This window comes from Macaca nemestrina, chromosome X (assembly GCF_043159975.1).
Source record: "Macaca nemestrina isolate mMacNem1 chromosome X, mMacNem.hap1, whole genome shotgun sequence".
NCBI lineage: Eukaryota > Metazoa > Chordata > Mammalia > Primates > Cercopithecidae > Macaca > Macaca nemestrina.
Window position 1 is genome coordinate 83,964,693 of NC_092145.1, and position 19,927 is coordinate 83,984,619.

Genomic DNA, 19,927 nt, shown 5'->3' on the forward strand with positions numbered 1-19,927 from the left:
CATCCTCTCCAGCATCTGTTGTTTCCTGACTTTTTAATGATCACCATTTTAACTGGTGTGAGATGGTATCTCATTGTGGTTTTGATTTACATTTCTCTAATGACCACTGATGACGAGCTTTTTTTCACGTTTGTTGGTCACATAAATGTCTTCTTTTGAGAAGTGTCTGTTCATATTACTTTTTAATGCCTACTTGTTACATGTAATTCTTTTTTTTCAGCGTGTATCTATACATAGTTTAAAGAGCAAAATAACTTTACAGGTCTTGTTACAAAATCACCAGTACCTATGAAAAATTAGCCAGGGTTGGTGGCGGGTGCCTGTAATTTTGGCTCTTCCGGTGGCTGAGGCATGAGAATGGGTTGAACCTGGGAGGCAGAGGTTGCAGTGAGCCGAGAACGCACCACTGCACTCCAGCCTGGGCGACAGAGCGAGACTCTATCTCAAAAAACAAAACAAAACTAACCCTGAAAAACCAAGATCACCAGTACCCATCCCGACTTTCGGGCTTATTTTTATCTCACATAACAGCTACTTTAGTTATTTTAGTTGGCTCTTTTTGTATTTACCTCCATGTATCTTCATAGTGTTCTTATACTGTGTGTTGCTTGATTTTTTTTTTTTTTACTTTTAGATATTATATATTGACTTCCCACTTTAGAAGGTGAATTTAGTTCCTTTTCTTTTTCCCTCTACCCCCAACACATATGCTCACTTCCTGTCACTCCATCAACTCTATACAGTTTACCATAACTTTGATTAGATTAATATTTAGTGTTTACATTCCAGCGGTTATGTGAATACCATCATAGTTGAATCATATAAAGTATCATGATTACTTTTCTTTTCTTGCACAAAAGTTTGTTTTTCCCTGGAGTTAATTGTATTGGTTTTCTTGATTACTTAGTATTTCATGTACTTGGTATTATTTCTTCCCTAATTATGTAAACTTCTTTTCAATATGTTAGAATGTATTAGTTATTTTATCAGTTTCACTTGCTTAAAGAAATAACTGTCATAGTTTCTAATCTTCTCTCATGTGTACAGATTGTTGTGAAAGCATCCTGTTCAGTTATCATTTTGAGATTTTCCTCCTCCATTGACTTGGGAATTCCTTTCAACTCCCTCATAGATTGTAACCCTGTTTCTTGAATTCTATGTCTTTCTTTTTCTGATTTTACTCCCTAAATTTTGGGGGGCATATCCTCCAGTAGCTTCTTGAGAAAGGTTTCATGGGATGAAAACAGTTTGAAGAGTTTGCATGTCCAAACATATTTTTATTGTACCATCATAATTTATGCTTTCACTGGATATAAAATTTGGACTTGGAAATAATTTTTGCTGAGTATTTTGAAAACATCAGTTAGATTCTCATCTAGCTTCTGATGTGACTATTGAGAAATGTGTTGCAAATTTATTTTATTTTACTTCTTTTAAATATAAAATTTTTACATTTGTGGGTATATGATAGATGTATATATTTATGGGGTACATTAAGATGTTTTGATATAAGCATGCAATTGATAATAATCACATCATGGAAAATGGAGTATCCATCCCTTCAGGCATTTATCCTTTGTGTTACAAACAATCCAACTGAACTACATTAGTTATTTTTAAAAGTATATTATTTATATAATAATAATAATTATTATTATTATTATTTTGAGATGGAATCTGTCTCTGTTGCCCAGGCTGGAGTGCAGTGGCGCAATCTCAGCTCACTGCAACCTCCGCCTCCCAGGTTCAAGTGATTCTCCTGCCTCAGCCTCCCGGGTAGCTGGGATTACAGGTGCCCGCCACCACGCCCAACTAATTTTTCTATTTTTAGTAGAGAAGGGTTTCACCATGTTGGCCAGGCTGGTCTCAAACTCCTGACCTCAAGTGATCCACCCACCTTGGCCTCCCAAAGTGCTGGGATTTCAGGCTTGAGCCACGGCGCCCAGCTTAAAATTTATAATTAAATTATTATTGACCATAGTCGCTGTGTAGTGCTATCAAGCACTTGGTCTCATTCATTCTTTCTTTTTCTTTTCTTTTCTTTTCTTTTTTTTTTTTAGGGACGGAGTCTCACTCTGTCGTCCAGGCTGGAGTGCAGTGGCATGATCTCGGCTTACTGCAACCTCCACCTCCTGGGTTCAAGAGATTCTCCTGCCTCAGCCTCCTGAGTAGCCCGGATTATAGGGACCTGCCACCATGCCTGGCTAATTTTTGTATTTTTAATAGAGACGGGGTTTCTCCATGTTGGCCAGGCTGGTCTTGAACTCCTGACCTCAAGTGATCCACCTGTCTTGGTCTCTCAAAGTGCTGGGATTACAGGTGTGAGCCACCGTGCCTGGCCTATTCTTTATTTTAGATTCAGGTATATAGTAGGTCTGATGTGCTCAGACATGCATATTGAACTTCTGCTATCTGAATGTGCTGTAATTCAAAGGGAAACTTTTTTGAAGCAAGACAGGTCTTTACACATTACTTATTAATAACTTGCTTCAGACCTTGGATTCTTAGTTGAGGATCTACTTCTGTAGTCTTGGGTAAAACTTATAAAGGACTTTTTATATGGGTGTAATCAAATTCTCTAGATAGGTGGTTTCTATAAATAATGAGGGGATATTTGGATAAATTATTAGCATTAAAATTTCTCCTATGCCATTTCCCAGTATTTTGAGAGATGAAAATTATGTAAAACATGGCATTAATGCAGGGACTGAGATGCTGATTCCCAAGGCAACATTCATACGCTTGTTCCTAGTTTCATTTCAATGGTAATTTATGTAAAGAAAATGATTGTTGTTGCTAAAGAGTGTCCATGAAACTATTTCTAAATAAGTCTTTTGACTAGATAGTGCTTTGGACACATTTCAGAACTTTAGAATTTTTAAAGTTGTCTCAATTTTGAAAAAAAAATCATTCATTTCCCAACCTCACTCCTCGTCAATAGTGATTTTTTGTCTTTGAATATACTCTCTGCTCTAGTGCCTTTAACTGGATCTGGCAACCAAAAGCGGGTTTTAGCCTGCCCTTTGGCTGGGCAATGATTGGGTTTCTCGTTTCCTGTTACAAAGCATCTTTTAACTTCTATTAGTAATTAATTTATTATGATACTTTTTCATACATAACTAATTCCCCAACCTGAATGTTTTGCAGTTCTTCTTTATACAAATTGAGAGGTTTTGATGAGGAAGCTTATTTTGATGTATAGGACACATTAAGTATGTTTTTGTTTGTTTTTTGAGACGGAGATTTGCTCTGTCTCCTAGGCTGGAGTGCAGTGGCACCGTCATGGCTCACTGCCACCTCGGCCTCCCGAAGTGTGTTGGGATTTAAGGAAATCATGAATCTCATGGATTTTTTTTTTTATATTGCAGACTTCAAGTCTTCATCATCTCTGTTACAACTTTGGAGTAGGAACCCAGAAGAATAATAAATACGAAGAAAGTTCTTTCTGGCTTAGGTAACATAAACAAAAAACTGAATGTAAATTCAGGAATATTATCATAGATGTCAGTTAATATTTACTGTAGAGTACTTCGGCAGTTTAAACCTTCTCTGACTTCAGAAACCAACATGCTATATTTATTTACTCTTTTAACATGTATTGTTTATTATTTTTACACATTGCCAGTTCATACAAAAATGTGTTCTCCTTCTTTCCTCCCTTCCTCTTCCTTCCTCCCTCCTCCTCCTTCCTTCCTTCCTTCCTTTCTCTTTCTTTCTTTCTCTTTCTTTCTTTCTTTCTTTCTTTCTTTCTTTCTTTCTTTCTTTCTTTCTTTCTTTCTCTCTCTCTCTCTCTCTCTCTCTTTCTTTCTTTCCTTTTTTCCTTTCTTTCTTTTTTTCTTCCTTTTTTTTTCAGGGTCTCTCTCTGTCACCTAGGCTGGAGTGCAGTGGCATGATCTCTGCTCACTGCAACCTCTGCCTTCTGGGCTCAAGCGATCCTCTGACCTCAGCCTTCCAAGTAGCTGGGACTGCAGGCATGTGCCACCATGCCTGGCTAATTTTTTGTATCTTTGGTAGAGAAGGAGTATTGCCATGTTGCCCAGGCTGGTCTCAAACTCCTGAGCTCAGGCTATCCACTTGCCTCGGTCTCTCAACGTGCTGGGATTACAGGCATAAGCCACCACACCTGACCAGTGTTCTCTTCTTAATATAAGTGCTTACTCCTCTCTCTCCATTCCTCCTTTATTTCTCTGTCAGGAGTACAGAAAATTTCGTTGTTGCTTTGATACTTATTGTTGTCTGGTAACACCAGAGTATAAGGTGGAGGTGTGATTGGGAGTAGTATTGGCTAAAATCATTAGTCTTAGATGAATTTTGGCATTTTAATATCAGTCAAGTAAGTACATATTTAACACTGTATGCTGAGTACTATACGAAGATTTGGAGTGTTGTGTGTAATCTGGAAATATCAAGAAAATTATACAAAAATACAGGAACTCTGCAAGAACCCTGTCTTTCACTGAAAACCTAGGCCCAGCACAGATTCTGACACACAGTAGATACTCAATAATTGTTACTTAAATGAATATATGTGAAAAATGTATTTTTGTGGAGATGTCACATAAGGTGCAGTGCTTTGAATATCAGGAGATTATGTAGTAGGCTGGGCACGGTGGCTCGTGCCTGTAATCCCAGCACTTTGGGAGGCCAAGGTGGGCAGATCACTTGAGGTTGGGAGTTCAAGACCAGCCTGGCCAACATGGCGAAACCTCGTCTCTACTAAAAATACAAAAATTAGGCAGGTGTGGTGGCACAGGCCTGTATTCCCAGCTACTCGGGAGGCTGAGGCAGGAGAATTGCTTGAATCCGGGAGATGCAGGTTGCAGTGAGCCAAGATCGCACCACTGCACTCCAGCCTGAGCGACAGAGAGACTCCGTCTCAAGAAAAAAAAAATAGATCATGGAGTAAAATATATCCAATCAATTCACTAAATGTTTACCCTTTCTGAGTGCAGGATTAGTTCTAGTTATTTGGAGATACTCCTATGATTATTTTAACTATAGTCTAACTTTTGTGAATATGATGTTTGTCATTTAACAAAATAAATACGAATCTGGGCACTGAGATTTTAATACTCACAGGCATATCTATCACTAGCAAAATGTTGATGCAAATAACTTATGTAAGAGACTTTTTAGAGCCCAAAGATTGATCAAACTCTATATAAAGAACTCTTCCTAATAGAACAGACTAGAGTTCTATTCCAGGATTTGACAGTATTTGGAAGTAGAATACTCACAAAGTTTATGGCATCAATGTATCAAAAGACCAGTATGCCAAGAAGGCAGGAATAAGGAGGTCCAAAAAAAAAAAAAAAAAAAGAAAGGATGCTGGTGCCCTGGATGGCTTCTGGAAGCTTAAGACTAGAGGTGAGCTTGGAGTTTATGCCAAGAATGAGGGTGAGTTAAGAGTCATAAAAATAAATGTTCTCCAGGAACAGTAGGCTGAGGCCTGACATGGTTATTTGCACATACGCCATTGGTTGTTGACTTCTTATCTGTTATCATTTTCTAAAGAATCTCATGGAAAGAAAATATGATGATGAGATATTCACATTATAAGCTAGAATATCTTAATGGCTATATTTGAATACAATCTGACCCACAGTGATATTTTCATAAAAATCTTAAATAAATAACAAATTTATATAGCACCAGTATGAGTCTTTTGTGTTCATATCACTAGAATAATATTTAAGAAAAGAAGAAAAATTTTAATTTTAGCCCTAGTAATTACATATGATTTTAATCTTTCTGCTTCATTTTTTCTTCCACATCTTTTGGGAATATAAAAATAACCTGGTGAAATATTCACAAATGTCTTTAAAGGAATTATCATATTTTAATGTTTAAAAAGAGGCAAAAATAATTATCAGTATTATTAACTGTAGGAATTGTAGCACAGTGAATGGTTTTTCTAGTAGTAGACCGTCAGTCAGAATTTGTTGTCATCTAAGGCATTAGTGTTAAATTGTTAAATATTGTGATACTTTATTTAGAATTGTTGTGGGGTTTAAATATGGTAATGCGTGTATTATAGAGTATTCAGTAACATGCCTGGAAAATAGAAACTGCTTAACAAACGGAAACTGCTGCTGCTATCTTTAGGTGATGTTTGCTATTTATTAGAGATGGACTCTCTTGTGGCCATTCCACTGGTTTATTCTAAAATTTATCACGGTCAGAGCAAGCATGGATTACTTACTAAGTTCCCAGATAAAATGTCGTGAAGACTAACATCTACATCTTTCAATCTCAGGAACAATTTAAAAAAATTTTTTTTTTTTTTTTTTTTTGGTAGAGATGGGGCCTTGCTATATCACCCACGGTAGTCTCAAACTCTGGCCTAAAGTTATCCTCCCACGTTAGCTTCCCAAACTGCTGGAATTACAGGTGTGAGCCACTGCGCCTGACCCTTTGGAATAATTTCTTCATGCTTTATATCCACGTGTTAAAAAAACTGTTGGCAGCAGTTGCTGATGCAAGCAGAGATGAATAGCTGCTAATTAAGCACCCTTTTCTGTAAATTTTATACCAGAAGGAGGTCATGGAAAATGAGTACACATTCTACAGGCTTAACTCTTTTGAGAACAGTGAATATCTTAGACTAGAGGTTATATATAATTTGGAAGTACCCATTCAGTCTAAAAGTAAAAACTTCATTTTTCACAAATGATAATATATAAAAATGCTGTAGTATATTAGAATTTTGTTGAAATTGAAGCCTAGAACAATACTAAATGTAAAGAGTGATAGTGGGTATTTTTTAAAACGCTCATTTATTTCCCTTGATTTTTGTTAGCATCTCAGTGCAGGACCTTTCTGCGTTTTTATCACCCTCCTGCCTTTTCTTTTGTTAAGAAAAGTTCATAAATAGCTGCTGCTCTCCTTGCTTTCTGCCACACTCTTTTGATCGTGTTCCCTTAGAGATACCACAGTTAAGAGAAAGCTGCTATAATTATGAATAAAATTGAAATTCCTTCAGCTTACTTTACTGTGAATTGTCAACGTATTTGCCTCAATGTATTAAATGACAAATTCTCTTAGACCTTTATAAAATATAATATTTCAGATTTTTGAAATCCGAATGCAAGGTTTGGAAATAATATGTTTAAGAGTTTGTTGTTGTTGTTGTTGTTTGTTTAATAAAATACCATTTTTCCTCCTTCTCCTCCTCTTTTGTAAATCTTGCAGTATTGAGCTCCTATGTCTGCTCCTGGCAGAAGGCAGGGCTAAGTAGATGAGAAGAGACTGTTGATACAGAAATTTCCCTCACAATCTAGACAACTTGTTAGTGGTCTCCATTGTTCTGGTGGAATTTAAATTGTGTTTAGCTCTTAAAGTCCTGTCTAATGATTAGGACATATATTATGCTGAACTTGGCTTTTCAGAAAAGGTATACAGAAATTTCACTGTAACAAATTAGTGTTCTACAAAGAAGAATTGCATATTAATACAAATAAGTTCAACTCAAAAGGCTTTGGGGTTACATTTATTGACCACAAAGACTTTGCAGATTTTTTCCCCTGGGAGAAAAATGCTCTACTTTCCAAACGTTAGTCATATTCCTAATTCTGGGTGATTTTTAATTTATCTCTAGTAGCTTTACTTCTGTCATTTAACTGTATTGCTTGGCACTGCTGACCTATAGCAATATCAGACATTTCTGCAGCTGATAAACACTTGAGAAGTTTACTGTTTTCCTTTTGCTGTAAGAAGACCTCCTACTACTTTCTTTTCCCCTCAAGCTTCATTGAGATATAATTGACAAATTAAAATGTATGTATTTAATAGTGTACACTGTGATGTTTATATATATATATGTACACTGTGGAATGATTACTACGATAGAGTTAATTATTATATCCATCACCTCACATAGTTACCATTTTTTCCTCACATGCCTTTATAACAGAATTTTATTAGTAATCTTCAAACACACATTGTTCAGATTTCACTGATTGTCTCATAAAATCTTATACAATTGATTTGTCAAGGCCTATGTACTGTGACTGATTAAGGTGTCTCTTATGTCTACTTTAATCCGTAGGTTTTTTCCTTTTTTTCCTTGCAATGTATTTGTTAAAGAAGTCAGGTAGTTTCCTGCATTTTGAATTTTGCTGTTTGTGTCCCTGTTCCTTAACATGTTTATTTTTTCTGTGTTCTCTGTATTTCCTATAAATTAGTAATTAAGATTCTAAAGGCTCTTACCAGTTTTTTGGCAGAAGTTTTTCACAGGTGGTATGGTGTACGTCCATCAGGGGTCTTGTATATTAGTTGTTTTGCCTTTTGTGATATTAGCAGCCATCAGTGATCATTGCCTGGATTCTTTATTTCATCAGTGTTTTTAAAATAATAGTATTCTAATTGTGTCATTTTACTTTTCCTTTATGAGCTGGAATACTTCTCTAGAGTACAACTTCCCTTAGCAACTGTTAGATTACTCTGAGGTCCAGTTGTCTGAGTTGCCTTTTTGTGTGTGTGTGTGTGGTGAGAATATTTAATATCTACTCTCAGCAAATTTCAAGTATACAATGCAGTATTATGAACTATAGTTACCAAGCTATACATTAGATCTCCTTGTAAGAAAGAAAGAGATAAGAAAGAAAGAAAGAAAGAAAGAAAGAAAGAAAGAAAGAAAGAAAGAAAGAAAGAAAGGAAAGAAAAAGAAAGAAAAAGAAAAGAGAGAGTGTTAATGGAGACAATGCCCCAAAGAAATCAGCAATTTTCAAATGGATAACTCCTTTTAAGACGGAATGACATTCCTGTAATGGCTGTTTCCTGGAAGGCAGTGTCATGTGGAACCCCTTAGCCTCAGCATGCAGAGCTCCAGGAAGGGAACATTTCCAGTCAGATAGAATTATATATATACTATTTCTTTGGAAACTTCAGCCATCAAGATTCAGCCATCAACATTCCACCATCATGACTTCTGTTTCAACACGGTGGCTCTTAGTCCTCATTTTACTGCTTTTGTTGCTGCCTGTTGTCGAAGCAGTAGAAGCCAGAGATGCAATTCCTGTCTTGTTAGGTGTGGTTCTCAGCATTACAGGCATTTGTGCCTGCTTGGGGTCATGTGCACAAAAGAGAAATGGACAGATATGACTTTGAAGGGCATCCCAAATCAAACTTTGCCCTGAAAACCTTTGTACTAGTGAAGCTAAACTTGACCTTTGGTGTTTAAAAGTTTCCAAGAAACAGTAAATAGGGGAGTTCCACATTCTTAGTTGTGTTCCATAAAATGAGAACAAATTGCTATGTATAAGAAAAAATGTTTTCCTTATAATAAATAATGCACTGAAAAATGCAGCCTATAATTTGTATTTGCTGGTTAGAAAGGGGATTCAAGAAGTAAGGTGGCCGACATTTACATAAGTAATATTTCATAGTTTTAGAATTATCTAAGCTGGGCATGGTGGCATGCGCCTGTAGTCCCAGCTACCTGAAAGGCTGAGGTGGGAGGATCACTTGAACCCAGGACGTTGAGGCTGCAGTGAGTCATGGTCACACCACTGCAGTACAGCCTTGGTGACAGAGTAAGATCCTGTCTCCAAAAAAAAAAAAAAAAAAAAAAAAAAAAAAAAATCACATGAAATAGGAAGAAGGAAGTTCTTGCCCAGAATCCTAAGAAATCACCACTATCCAGTTACAGTCACTGCCTCCGGAATCATTGAGGAGTCCTTTCTCCATATTTTCATTAGACTTTTGTTATTGACCAAGTTAATATTCTATTTAGATGTCAAATAGCCAAACATAGATGCTTTTATCTCTGGAGAAAAAACATTTAGAAAAATGCATTCATTGTATCTCACATTGAAGTGGAGAAAAGAGTTAATGTAAAAAAATCCCTTATTTTTATATTTATCGTTTTAAACTTTTATTTTAGGTTTGGGGTACATGTGAAGGTTTGTTACATAGGTAAACTCATGTCATGGGAGTTTACTGTACAGATTATTTCTTCACCAAGGTATTAAGCCCAGTACCCAATAGTTATATTTTTTACTCCTCTTCCTGCTCCCACCCTCCACCCTCAAGTAGACCCCAGTATCTATTGTTCTCTGTGTTCATGAGTTCGCATCATTTTAGCTCCCACTTACAAGTGAGAACATGTGATACTTGGTTTGCTTTAAAAAATCACTTTATATTGACATTGAAATGGAGAAAATATTTAATGTTAAAAAACTTTATATTAATTAATTAACATTCCCATGGTGAGAAGTACTATATTAAATATAAACTCATTATGTTGTTTAAAAAAAAGGGACGAAATGATGTTGAAGATGAAACCTGCAGCAGCAGGCTGTACACAACAATTTGTGAGGAAAAAATTAATCGTTCGTGCCCTAATTGAAGAGGAGTGATGATTAATAGTACAAATAATAGCCAACACCATAGACATCTCAATTTGTTCTGCTTATACAAATCTGACTGAAAAACTGAAGTGGAGCAAACTCAATGGGTGCCAAAACCATTGTGCCCAGATCAGTGGCAGATAAGAGCAGAGCTTTCATTGGAAATTTTAAACAAGTGGGATCAAAATCCTGAAGCATTTCTTCAAAGAATTGTAACACGAGACAAACATGGCTTTACCAGTATGATCCCAAAGAGAAATTACAACAAAAGCAATGGCTACCAAGAAGTGGAAGTGGTCTAGTCAAAGCAAAAGCAGCTCTGTCAAAAGTAAAGATCATAGCAACAGTTTTTTGGGATGCTCAAGGCATTTTGCTTGATTTTTCTGGAGGGCCAAAGAATGATAATGTCTGCTTATTACGAGAGTGTTTTCAGAAAGCCAAAATTTTAGGAGGAAAACGCCTGAAAGGCTTCACCAGTGTCCTTCTCCACCACAACAATGTTCCTGCTCATACCTCTCATCAAACAAAAGTAATCTTGTGAATTTCAATGGGAAATTATTAGGCATCCACCTTACAGACATGATTTGGCTCCTTCTGATTTCTTTTTGTTTCCTAATCTTAAAAAAATCTATAAAAGGCACCCATTTTTCCTCAGTTAATGTGAAATGTGAAAAAGATTGCATCGACATGGCTAAATTCCTCAGTTCTTTATGGATGAACTAAATGGCTAGTATCACAAAGGTATCTTAAACTTGATGGAGCTTATGTTGATAAATAAAATTTATATTTTAATCTTTTAATTCAATTTTTCCAAAAGTTTTTTGAAGTCTCATAATATTCTGCAATTCCACAGATTCCACGGGTTGTCTCTTCACTCTGTTAATTGTTTCCTTTGCAGTTGTACATGGTATTTAGTTAGATGTAATTCCTTTTGTCTATTTTTGCTTTTGTTGTCTGTACTTTGGGGGTCATATCTAAAAAATCATTTCCCATACAATATCAAGAAGCTTTCCCCCTGTTTTCTTCTAGTAATTTTGCAGTTTCTGGTCTTACATTTAAGTCTGTAATCCGTTTTGAATTGATTTTTTGCATATGATGGGAGATAAGGTTCCAATTTTATTCTTCTGTATGTGAATATCCAACACCATTTATTGGAAAAGCTCTCTTTTCCCCATTGTATGTTCTTGGCAACTTTGTTGATCATCAGTTGCCCGTAAATATGTGGATTTTGTTCTAGATATTCTATTCTGTTCCATTGGTCTATATGTCTTTTAAAAATGTCCATACTGTGCTGTTTTGATGACTATTAGATGTCTAGTGTATTTCGAAATCAGAAAATATGATGGCTCCAACTTTGTTCTTTTTGCTCAGGATTGCTTTGGCTATTTAGGTCTTTTGTGATTCCATATAAATTTGAGTATTATTTTTTCTACTTCTGTGAAAATGCCATTGCCATGTTGATAGTGATAGGACTGAATCTGTAGAGTGCTTTAGGTAGTATGGACATTTAAAAATATTAAGTCTTCCAATCTATGAACACACGATATCTGTCCCTTTATTTGTGTTTTCTTCAATTTCTTCAGCGTTTTATAGTTTTCAATGTGCAAGTCTTTCACCTCCTTGGTTAAATTTATTCAGAAGTATTTTATTTATTTTTGACACTATTATAAATGGGATTGTTTTCTTAATTTTTGTATATAGTTCATTGCTTGCATATAAAAACTGATTTTTATGTTGATTTTGTTTTGTAACTTTATTGAATTTATTAGTTCTAACAGTTTTTTGGTAGCCTTTTAGGGTTTTCTAATACAAGATTATGTCATCTGCAAACAATTTTACTTCTTCCTTTCAAATTTGAATGCCTTTTTTCCCCCCTCATTTTGCCTAATTGCTCTGGCTAAGACTTCTAGTACAATGTTGAATAGAAGTGGTGAGAGTGGGCATCTTTGCTTTGCGTTTTTCCTATGTTAGAGGAAATGTTTTAACCTTTTTACCATCTAGTATGATGTTAGCTGAGGACTTGTTGCATGACTTTTATTATGTTGAGGTACATTCCTTCTATTCCTAATTGGTTGAAATTTTTTTTTTATCTTGAAAGGATGAATTTTGTAAAAAAATTTTTTCTCTGTCTATCAAAATGTCCATATGATTTTTATCCTCTATTCCGTTAAAGTGGTGTATCACATGTATTGATTTTTATATGCTGAACCACCCCCACCCTCGTATCTCAGGAATAAATCCTAGTTGATCATGGTATATGATGATTTTAATGTGCTGTGTAATTTGGTTTGCTAGTATTTTGTTAAGGAATTTTTCATCTGTGTTCATCAGGGATAATTTTTTTGTAGTGTCTTTGTCTGGCTTTGATATCAGGGTAATGCTGACCTTATAGAATGAGTGTGGATAGGTTCTTTTCTCTTCATTTTTAGAGAAGAGTTTGAGAAGGATTGGCATTAATTTTTTCTTAAATATTTGGTAGAATTCACCAGTGAAGTCATTTGGCCCTGTGTTTTCCTTGGTTGTGAGATTTTTGATTACTGATTCAATCTCCTTATCACTATTTTATGTTTCTGTGTTTGTTAACTTAAGGCCTCCAGCTATATCCACGTTGCTGCATAGGACATGATTTCATTCTTTTTTTATGGCTACATAGTATTTCATGGTGTATATGTACCATATTTTCTTTATGCATTCCACCACTGATGGGCACTGAGGTTGGTTCCATGTCTTTACTATTGTGAATAGTGCTGCAATGAACATACAGGTGCATGTGTCGTTTTGATACAACGATTTGTTTTCTTTTGGCTATATCCCCAGTAATGAAATTGTGGGATCAAATAGTAGTTCTGTTTTAAGTTCTTTGAGAAATCTCCAAACTGCTTTCCACAGTGGCTGAACTAATTTACATCCCCACCAACAGTGTAAAAGAATTCCCTTTTCTCTGCAGCCCAGCCAACACCTGTTATTCTTTGACTTTTTAATAAAAGCCACTTTGACTGGTGTGAGATGGTATCTCATTGTGGTTTTGATTTGCATTTCTCTGATGATTAGTGATGTTGAGCATTTTTTCACATGTTTGTTGACGACTTGTATGTCTTCTCTTGAGAATTGTCTATTCAAGTCTTTTTAACCCCCACTTTTTAACGGGGTTATATTTTGCTTGTTGAATTATTTAAATTCCTTAAAGATTCTGGGTATTAGACCTTTGTTGGATGCATAGCTTGCAAGTATTTTCTCCCATTCTGTAGGTTGTCTGTTTACTTACTTTGTTGATAGTTTCTTTCGCTGTGCAGCAGTTTGTCAATTTTTGGTTTCGTTGCAATTGCTTTTGCTGAGGACTTAGTCATAAATTATTTTCCAAGGCTGATGCCACGAGGTAGTCTTCTTTGGCTTAAATCTGCCTGGTGTTCTATAATCTGTTGCTTGAATATTGATACCTCTCTAGGTTTGGGAAGTTCTCTGTTATTATTCCTTTGAATAAACTATCTACCACTATACCTTTCTCTACCTCCTCTTATATTTGCCCTTTATGAGGCTATTTTCTAGATCTTGTAGGAGTGCTTCATTCTTTTTTCTTTTGTCTCCCCTGACTTGTATTTTCAATAGCCTGTCTTCAAGGTCACTACTTATTTCATCTACTTGTTCAGTTGTGCTATTAAGATACTCTGATATCAGTATATCAGTTGCATTTTTCTATTCCAGAATTTCTGCTTGATTCTTTGTAATTATTTCAATCACTTTGTTAGATATATCTGAGAGGAGTCTGAATTCCTTCTCTGTGTTATCTTGAATTTTTTTGAGTTTCCTCAAAACGGCTAATTTGAATTCTCTGCCTGAAAGGTCACATATCTCTGTCACTCTGGGATTGTTCCCTGGTGCCTTACTTAGTTCATTTGGTAAGAGCGTGTTTTCCTGGATGATCTTGAGGCTTGTGGATGTTTGTTGGTGTCTGGGCAGTGAAGAGTTAGGTATTTACTGTAGTCTTCGTAGTCTGGGCTTATTGGTACCCATCATTATTGGGAAAGCTTTTTAATATTCGAAGGCATTTGCATGTTGTGTACTGTTTTTGGTCACAGCAGCTGTATCTGCCTTAGGAGGCACCTCAAGCCCAGTAACACTGTGACTCTTGCAGAGTTTTAGAGGTCTCATCTTGGTGGTGTTGGATGGGGCCCAGAAAAATTCTCTGGATTACCAAGCAGAGACTCTTTGTTCTCTTCCCTTGCTTTCTCTCTAGCAAATGGAGTCTGTCTTTCTGTATTGAGCTGTCTGGAGCTAGGGGAGGAGTGATACAAGCACCCCTGTGGCCACTACCCCTGGGACTGTGCTGTGTCTGACCTGAAGCCAGTGTAGCACTGGGTCTCACCCAAGGCCTGCTGTAATCTGCTACCTGGATACCACCTATGTTTACTTAATGAACGAGGGCTCTACAATAGCAGGTGAGGTGATGAAGCTTGCCAGGCTTGCGTCCTTCAATTCAGGGAAGCAAGTTCCCCCTGGCTCCTGGCAGGTGCAGAGATGTTGGCCAGGAACAAGGGCCTGGAGTCAGAATCCTTAGGAAGCTACCTGGTGCTCCTTTTTACTGTGGTTGAGCTGGTACCCAAGCCACAAAACAAAGTTTTTTCCTACTCTTCCCTCCTCTTTCCACAAGCAGAGGAATATCTTCCTATGGCCACCACTGTCACAGGCCCATGGGGAGTACTGCCAGGCTCCACTGATGTTCACTGAAGGCCTAAGGGCTCTTCAGTCAGTTTACAGCGAATGGTGCTGGGTCTGGGACTCATCTTGCAAGGCAGTGCACTTCTCTCTGGTCCAGGATAGGTCCAGAAATGCCATCCTAGAGTCAAGGTCTGGAATTGGGGACCCAAGAGACTGCTTGGTGCTGTACCCTACTGTGGCTCACCTGGTACCTAAGCTGCAAGATAAAGTCCCCTTTCATCTCCCATTTTCTTTTGTCAAGCAGAAGGAGACTCTCCACATAGCCACCATAGCTGGGAATGTGTTGGTTCACACCTGAAGCCAGCATGTTTCAGATTCTCACCAAAGCCCACCTATGGTATGCACTACCTATCACTGCTGATTATTCAAAATCTGTTGGCTTTCTAGCCAATGGGTGATGAATCCTTTCAGGATCTGGTCTTTCCTTTCAAAGCAGCAGATTCCCTTCTGGCCCTGGGTGTGTCTAAAAATGTCATCCAGTAGCTAGGGCCTGGAATGGGTGTCTCATGACTCTTCCTGGTGTCCTATCCTACCATTGCAAGACCAAGCCCTCTTTACTCTTCCCTTTCCTCTCCTCTAGCAGAAGGAAGGGGGTCTCTTGGAGCTGCAAGCTGTGCTGCCTGGGCTTGGGGGAGGGGCAGGGTAGGCACTCCCTTGGCCACCCAGACTGGGTCTCACATGCCCCCTAAGTTTATTGACTCCAAACCCACAAGGACTTGCCTTGTGGCCTAGACTGCCTTTCAGGTTTGCTCTTGCTTCTCTAGTTCTTTTAATTGTGATGTTATGGTGTCAATTTTAGATCTCTCCTGCTTCCTCTTGTGGGCATTTAGTGCTATAAATTTCCCTCTACACACTGCTTTAAATGTGTCCCAGAGATTCTGGTACATGTGTCTTTGTTCTCATTGGTTTCAAAGAACATCTTTATTTCTGCCTTCATTTTGTTATGTACCCAGTAGTCATTCAGGAGCAGGTTGTTCAGTTTTCATGTAGTTGTGTGTTTTGAGTGAGTTTCTTAATCCTGAGTTCTAATTTGGTTGCACTGTGTTCTGAGAGACTGTTGTGATTTCTTTGCTTTTGCTTTTGCTGAGGAGTGTTTTACTTCCAATTATGTGGTCAATTTTAGAATAAGTGTGATGTGGTGCTGAGAAGAATGTATATTCTGTTGATTTGGGGTGGAGAGCTCTGTAGACGTCTATTAGGTCCGATTGGTCCAGAGCTGAGTTCAAGTCCTAGATATCCTTGTTAACCTTCTGTGTCATTGATCTGTCTAATATTGACGGTGGGGTGTTAAAGTCTCCCATTATTATTGTGTGGGAGTCTAAGTCTCTTTGTAGGTCTCTAAGGACCTGCTTTATGAATCTGGGTGCTCCTGTATTGGTTGCATATATATTTAGGATAATTAGTTCTTCTTGTTGAATTGATCCCCTTACCATTATGTAATGGCCTTGTCTCTTTTGATCTTTATTGGTTTAAAGTGTGTTTTATCAGAGACTAGGATTGCAAACACTGCTTTTTTTGCTTTCCATTTGCTTGGTAGATCTTCCTTTATTTTTAAATTTTGAGCCTACGTGTGTCTCTGCACGTAAGATGGGTCTCCTGAATACAGCACACTGATGGGTCTTGACTCTTTATCCAATTTGCCAGTCTGTGTCTTTTAATTGGGGCATTTAGCCCATTTACATTTAAGGTTAATATTGTTATGTGTGAATTTGATCTTGTCATTATGATGTTAGCTGGTTATTTTGCCCGTTAATTGATGTAGTTTCTTCCTAGCATTGATGGTCTTTACAATTTGGCAGGTTTTTGCAGTGGCTGGTACCAGTCGTTCCTTTCCACGTTTAGTGCTTCCTTTAGGAGCTCTTGTAAGGCAGGCCTGGTGGTGACAAAATGTCTCAGCATTTGCTTGTCTGTAAAGGATTTTATTTCTCCTTCACTTATGAAGCTTAGTTTGGCTGGATATGAAATTCTGGGTTGAAAATTCTTTTCTTAAGAATGTTGAATATTGGCTGCCACTCTCTTCTGGCTTATAGGGTTTCTGCTGAGAGATCCACTGTTAGTCTGATGGGCTTCCCTTTGTGGGGGAGCCAGGCACGAGAGGGAATTTCCTGGTCTGCCAGTTGTGAAGACTGTGGGAAAGGCACAGTATTTGGGCAGCAGTGTACCGTTCCTCCAGGTACAGACTGTCATAGCTTCCCTTGGCTAGGAAAGGGAATTCCTCACACCCCTTGTGCTTCCCTGGTGAGGCAATGCCCCGTCCTGCTTTGGTTCTCCCTCTGTGGGCTGCACCCACTATCCAACCAGTCCCAGTGAGATGAGCCAGGTACCTCAGTTGGAAGTGCAGAAATCACCCATCTTCTGCATCAGTCAACCTGGGAGCTGCAGAGCAGAGCTCTTCCTATTCAGCCATCTTGGAATGGAAAACCCGGTATTCATTATTTTATAAATGTTTTTCTTGTCTTGTCTTTTGTGTGTGTGTGTGTGTGTGTGTGTGTGTGTGTGTGTGTGTGTGTGTGATGGAGTCTTGCTCTGTCTCCCAGGCTGGAGTGCAGTGGAATGATCTCGGCTCACTGCAACCTTTGCCTCCCAGGTTCAAGTGATGCTCCTGCCTCAGCCTCCCAAGTAGCTGGGATTATAGGCATGTGTCACCATGCCTGGCTAGTTTTTGTATTTTTAGTAGAGACAGGCTTTTGCCATGTTGGCCAGGCTGGTTGCTGGTCTCAAATTCCTGACCTCAGGTGATCTGCCTGCCTTGGCCTTTCAAAGTGCTGGGATTACAGGCATGAGTCACCGTGCCTGACCAAATATTTTTAATACGTGTCTTATAATTAGTTTTTAAAAAAATGTTTTAGAAATTCAGCAGTGAAACCATCAGGTCCTCGGCTTTTCTTTGAATGAGACATTTTATTACTGGATTTAGTTTTTAATCATTATTTGTTCAGATTTTCTGTTTCTTCGTGAGTCAATCTTGATATGTTTATATATCTAGGAATTTATCCATTTCTTCTAGGTTATCTAGTTTGTTGATGTATAATTGTTCATAGCAGTCTCTTACAATTCTTTATTCTTGATATCAGTTGTAATGTCTCCTCTCTCATTTCTGATTTTATTTGATTACTCTCTATTTCTTAGTTTAGCTAAATGCTTGTCAATTTTATCCTTTTAGAAAACCAACTTTTAGTTTCATTGATCTTTTGTAATTTTTTGGCCTCTATTTTATTCATTTCTGCTCTGATCTTTATTTTTTTTCTATCTGTTAACTTTGGGCTTTGTTCTTATTCTCGTTCCTTGAGGAGCAACGTTGCTTATTTGAGATATGTCTTTTTTGATGTAGGCATTTATTGCTGTAAACTTTTTTTTTTTTTTTTTTGGTTTGAGACGGGGTCTTTCTCTGTTGCCCAGGCTGGAGTGCAGTGGCATGATCTTGGCTCACTGCAGCCTTTGCCTATTGGGTTCAAGCAATTCTCCTCCCTCAGCCTCCTGAGTAGCTGGGATTACAGGTCCCCACCACCACTCCTGGCTAATTTTTGTATTTTTAGTAGGGATGGAGTTTCACCATCTTGGCCAGGTTGGTCTTGAACTCCTGACCTTGTGATCTACCCACCTCGACCTCCCAAAGTGCTGGGATTACAGGCATGAGCCACTATGCCCAGCTTCCTATTAGTTTTGGTATGGATTGTTTTTATTTTCATTTGTCTCAAGATACTTAAAAATATTTTTTTAATTTTTAAAATTTGTACATATATATACATATACACACACACACACACACACACACACACACACACACGTATATATATTTGTAGTGACAGGTTCTTGCCATGTTTCCTAGCCTGATCTCAAGAAAGCCTCCTGCCTGGGCCTCCCAAAATGATGAGATTGCAGGCATGAACCGCCTCTAGATGCTTTTAAATTTCCCTTTTAATTTATTCATTGACCTATTGATTGTTCATGAGCATGATGTTTAATTTCCATGTATTTATGATTTTTCCAAAATTCTTCCTGTTATTGATTGCTAGTTTCATACCATTTTGGTCAGAAAAGATACTTGATATGATTTTAGTTTTTAAAAAATTTGCTAAGGCTTGTTTTATGCCCTATCATATGCTCTATCCTGGAGAATGTTGTGTGTGTGCTTGAGAAGAATGTGCATTCTACTCCCGTTGGATGGAATGCTATATATATTTCTGTTGGGTTCATTTGGCCTATAGTGTGGTTTAATTGCATTTCTTCATTATTGTCCTAGACCATTTAGGCCAACCAGTTATATATACTGTAACAAAATACTATAAACTATGTAGCATGTAAACAACAGATATTTATTGTTTACAGTTCTGGAGAATGGAAAGTTGAAGATATAGGTACTGTCAGATTTGGTGTCTGATGAGGGCCCATGTCCTAGACAAGTGTCTTTTCACAGTAATCCCAAATGGCCAAAAAGTATAGGGGTTTCTCTTGAGCCTCTTCTATGAAGGCACTAATTCCATTCGTGAGGGCTCCACACCCATGACTTAATTAGCTCTCAAAAGCCCCACCTTCTGGCCAGGTGTGGTGGTGCACACCTGTAATCCCAGTACTTTTGGGAGGCTGAGGCTGGAGGGTTGCTTGAGCCCAGGAGTTTGAGACCAGCCTAGGCATCGTAGCAAGACCCTGTCTCTACCAGAAAAAAAAAAAAAAAAACAGCAACAACAAAAAACATAGCCTGGTCTGGTAGCCTGCATCTGTAGTTCCAGCTCCTTGGGAGGCTGAGATGGGAGGATTGCTTGCATCTGGGAGGTTGAGGCTGCAGTGAACTATGATAGTGCCAGTGTACTCCAGCTTGGGTAACAGAGTGAGGCCCTGTTTTTGTTTGTTTGTTTGTTTGT

The 19,927-nt window shown here is 37.8% G+C and overlaps 2 protein-coding genes across 2 annotated transcripts in view; both read left to right on the forward strand.

Moving 5' to 3' along the window:
- The window catches only part of LOC105476659 (testis expressed 11), a 325,115-nt gene that overhangs the window by 87,515 nt on the left and 217,673 nt on the right, over positions 1-19,927 (forward strand). Inside the window, exon 9 of the mRNA XM_011732780.2 lies at positions 3,369-3,454. Coding sequence (XP_011731082.2) covers positions 3,369-3,454 — 86 coding nt within the window. The remainder of the gene's footprint in view (positions 1-3,368; positions 3,455-19,927) is intronic.
- On the forward strand, positions 8,923-9,102 carry LOC112425730 (small integral membrane protein 30). The gene has a single exon (XM_024791220.1). The coding sequence runs from the start codon at positions 8,923-8,925 to the stop codon at positions 9,100-9,102; it is 180 nt and encodes a 59-aa protein (XP_024646988.1).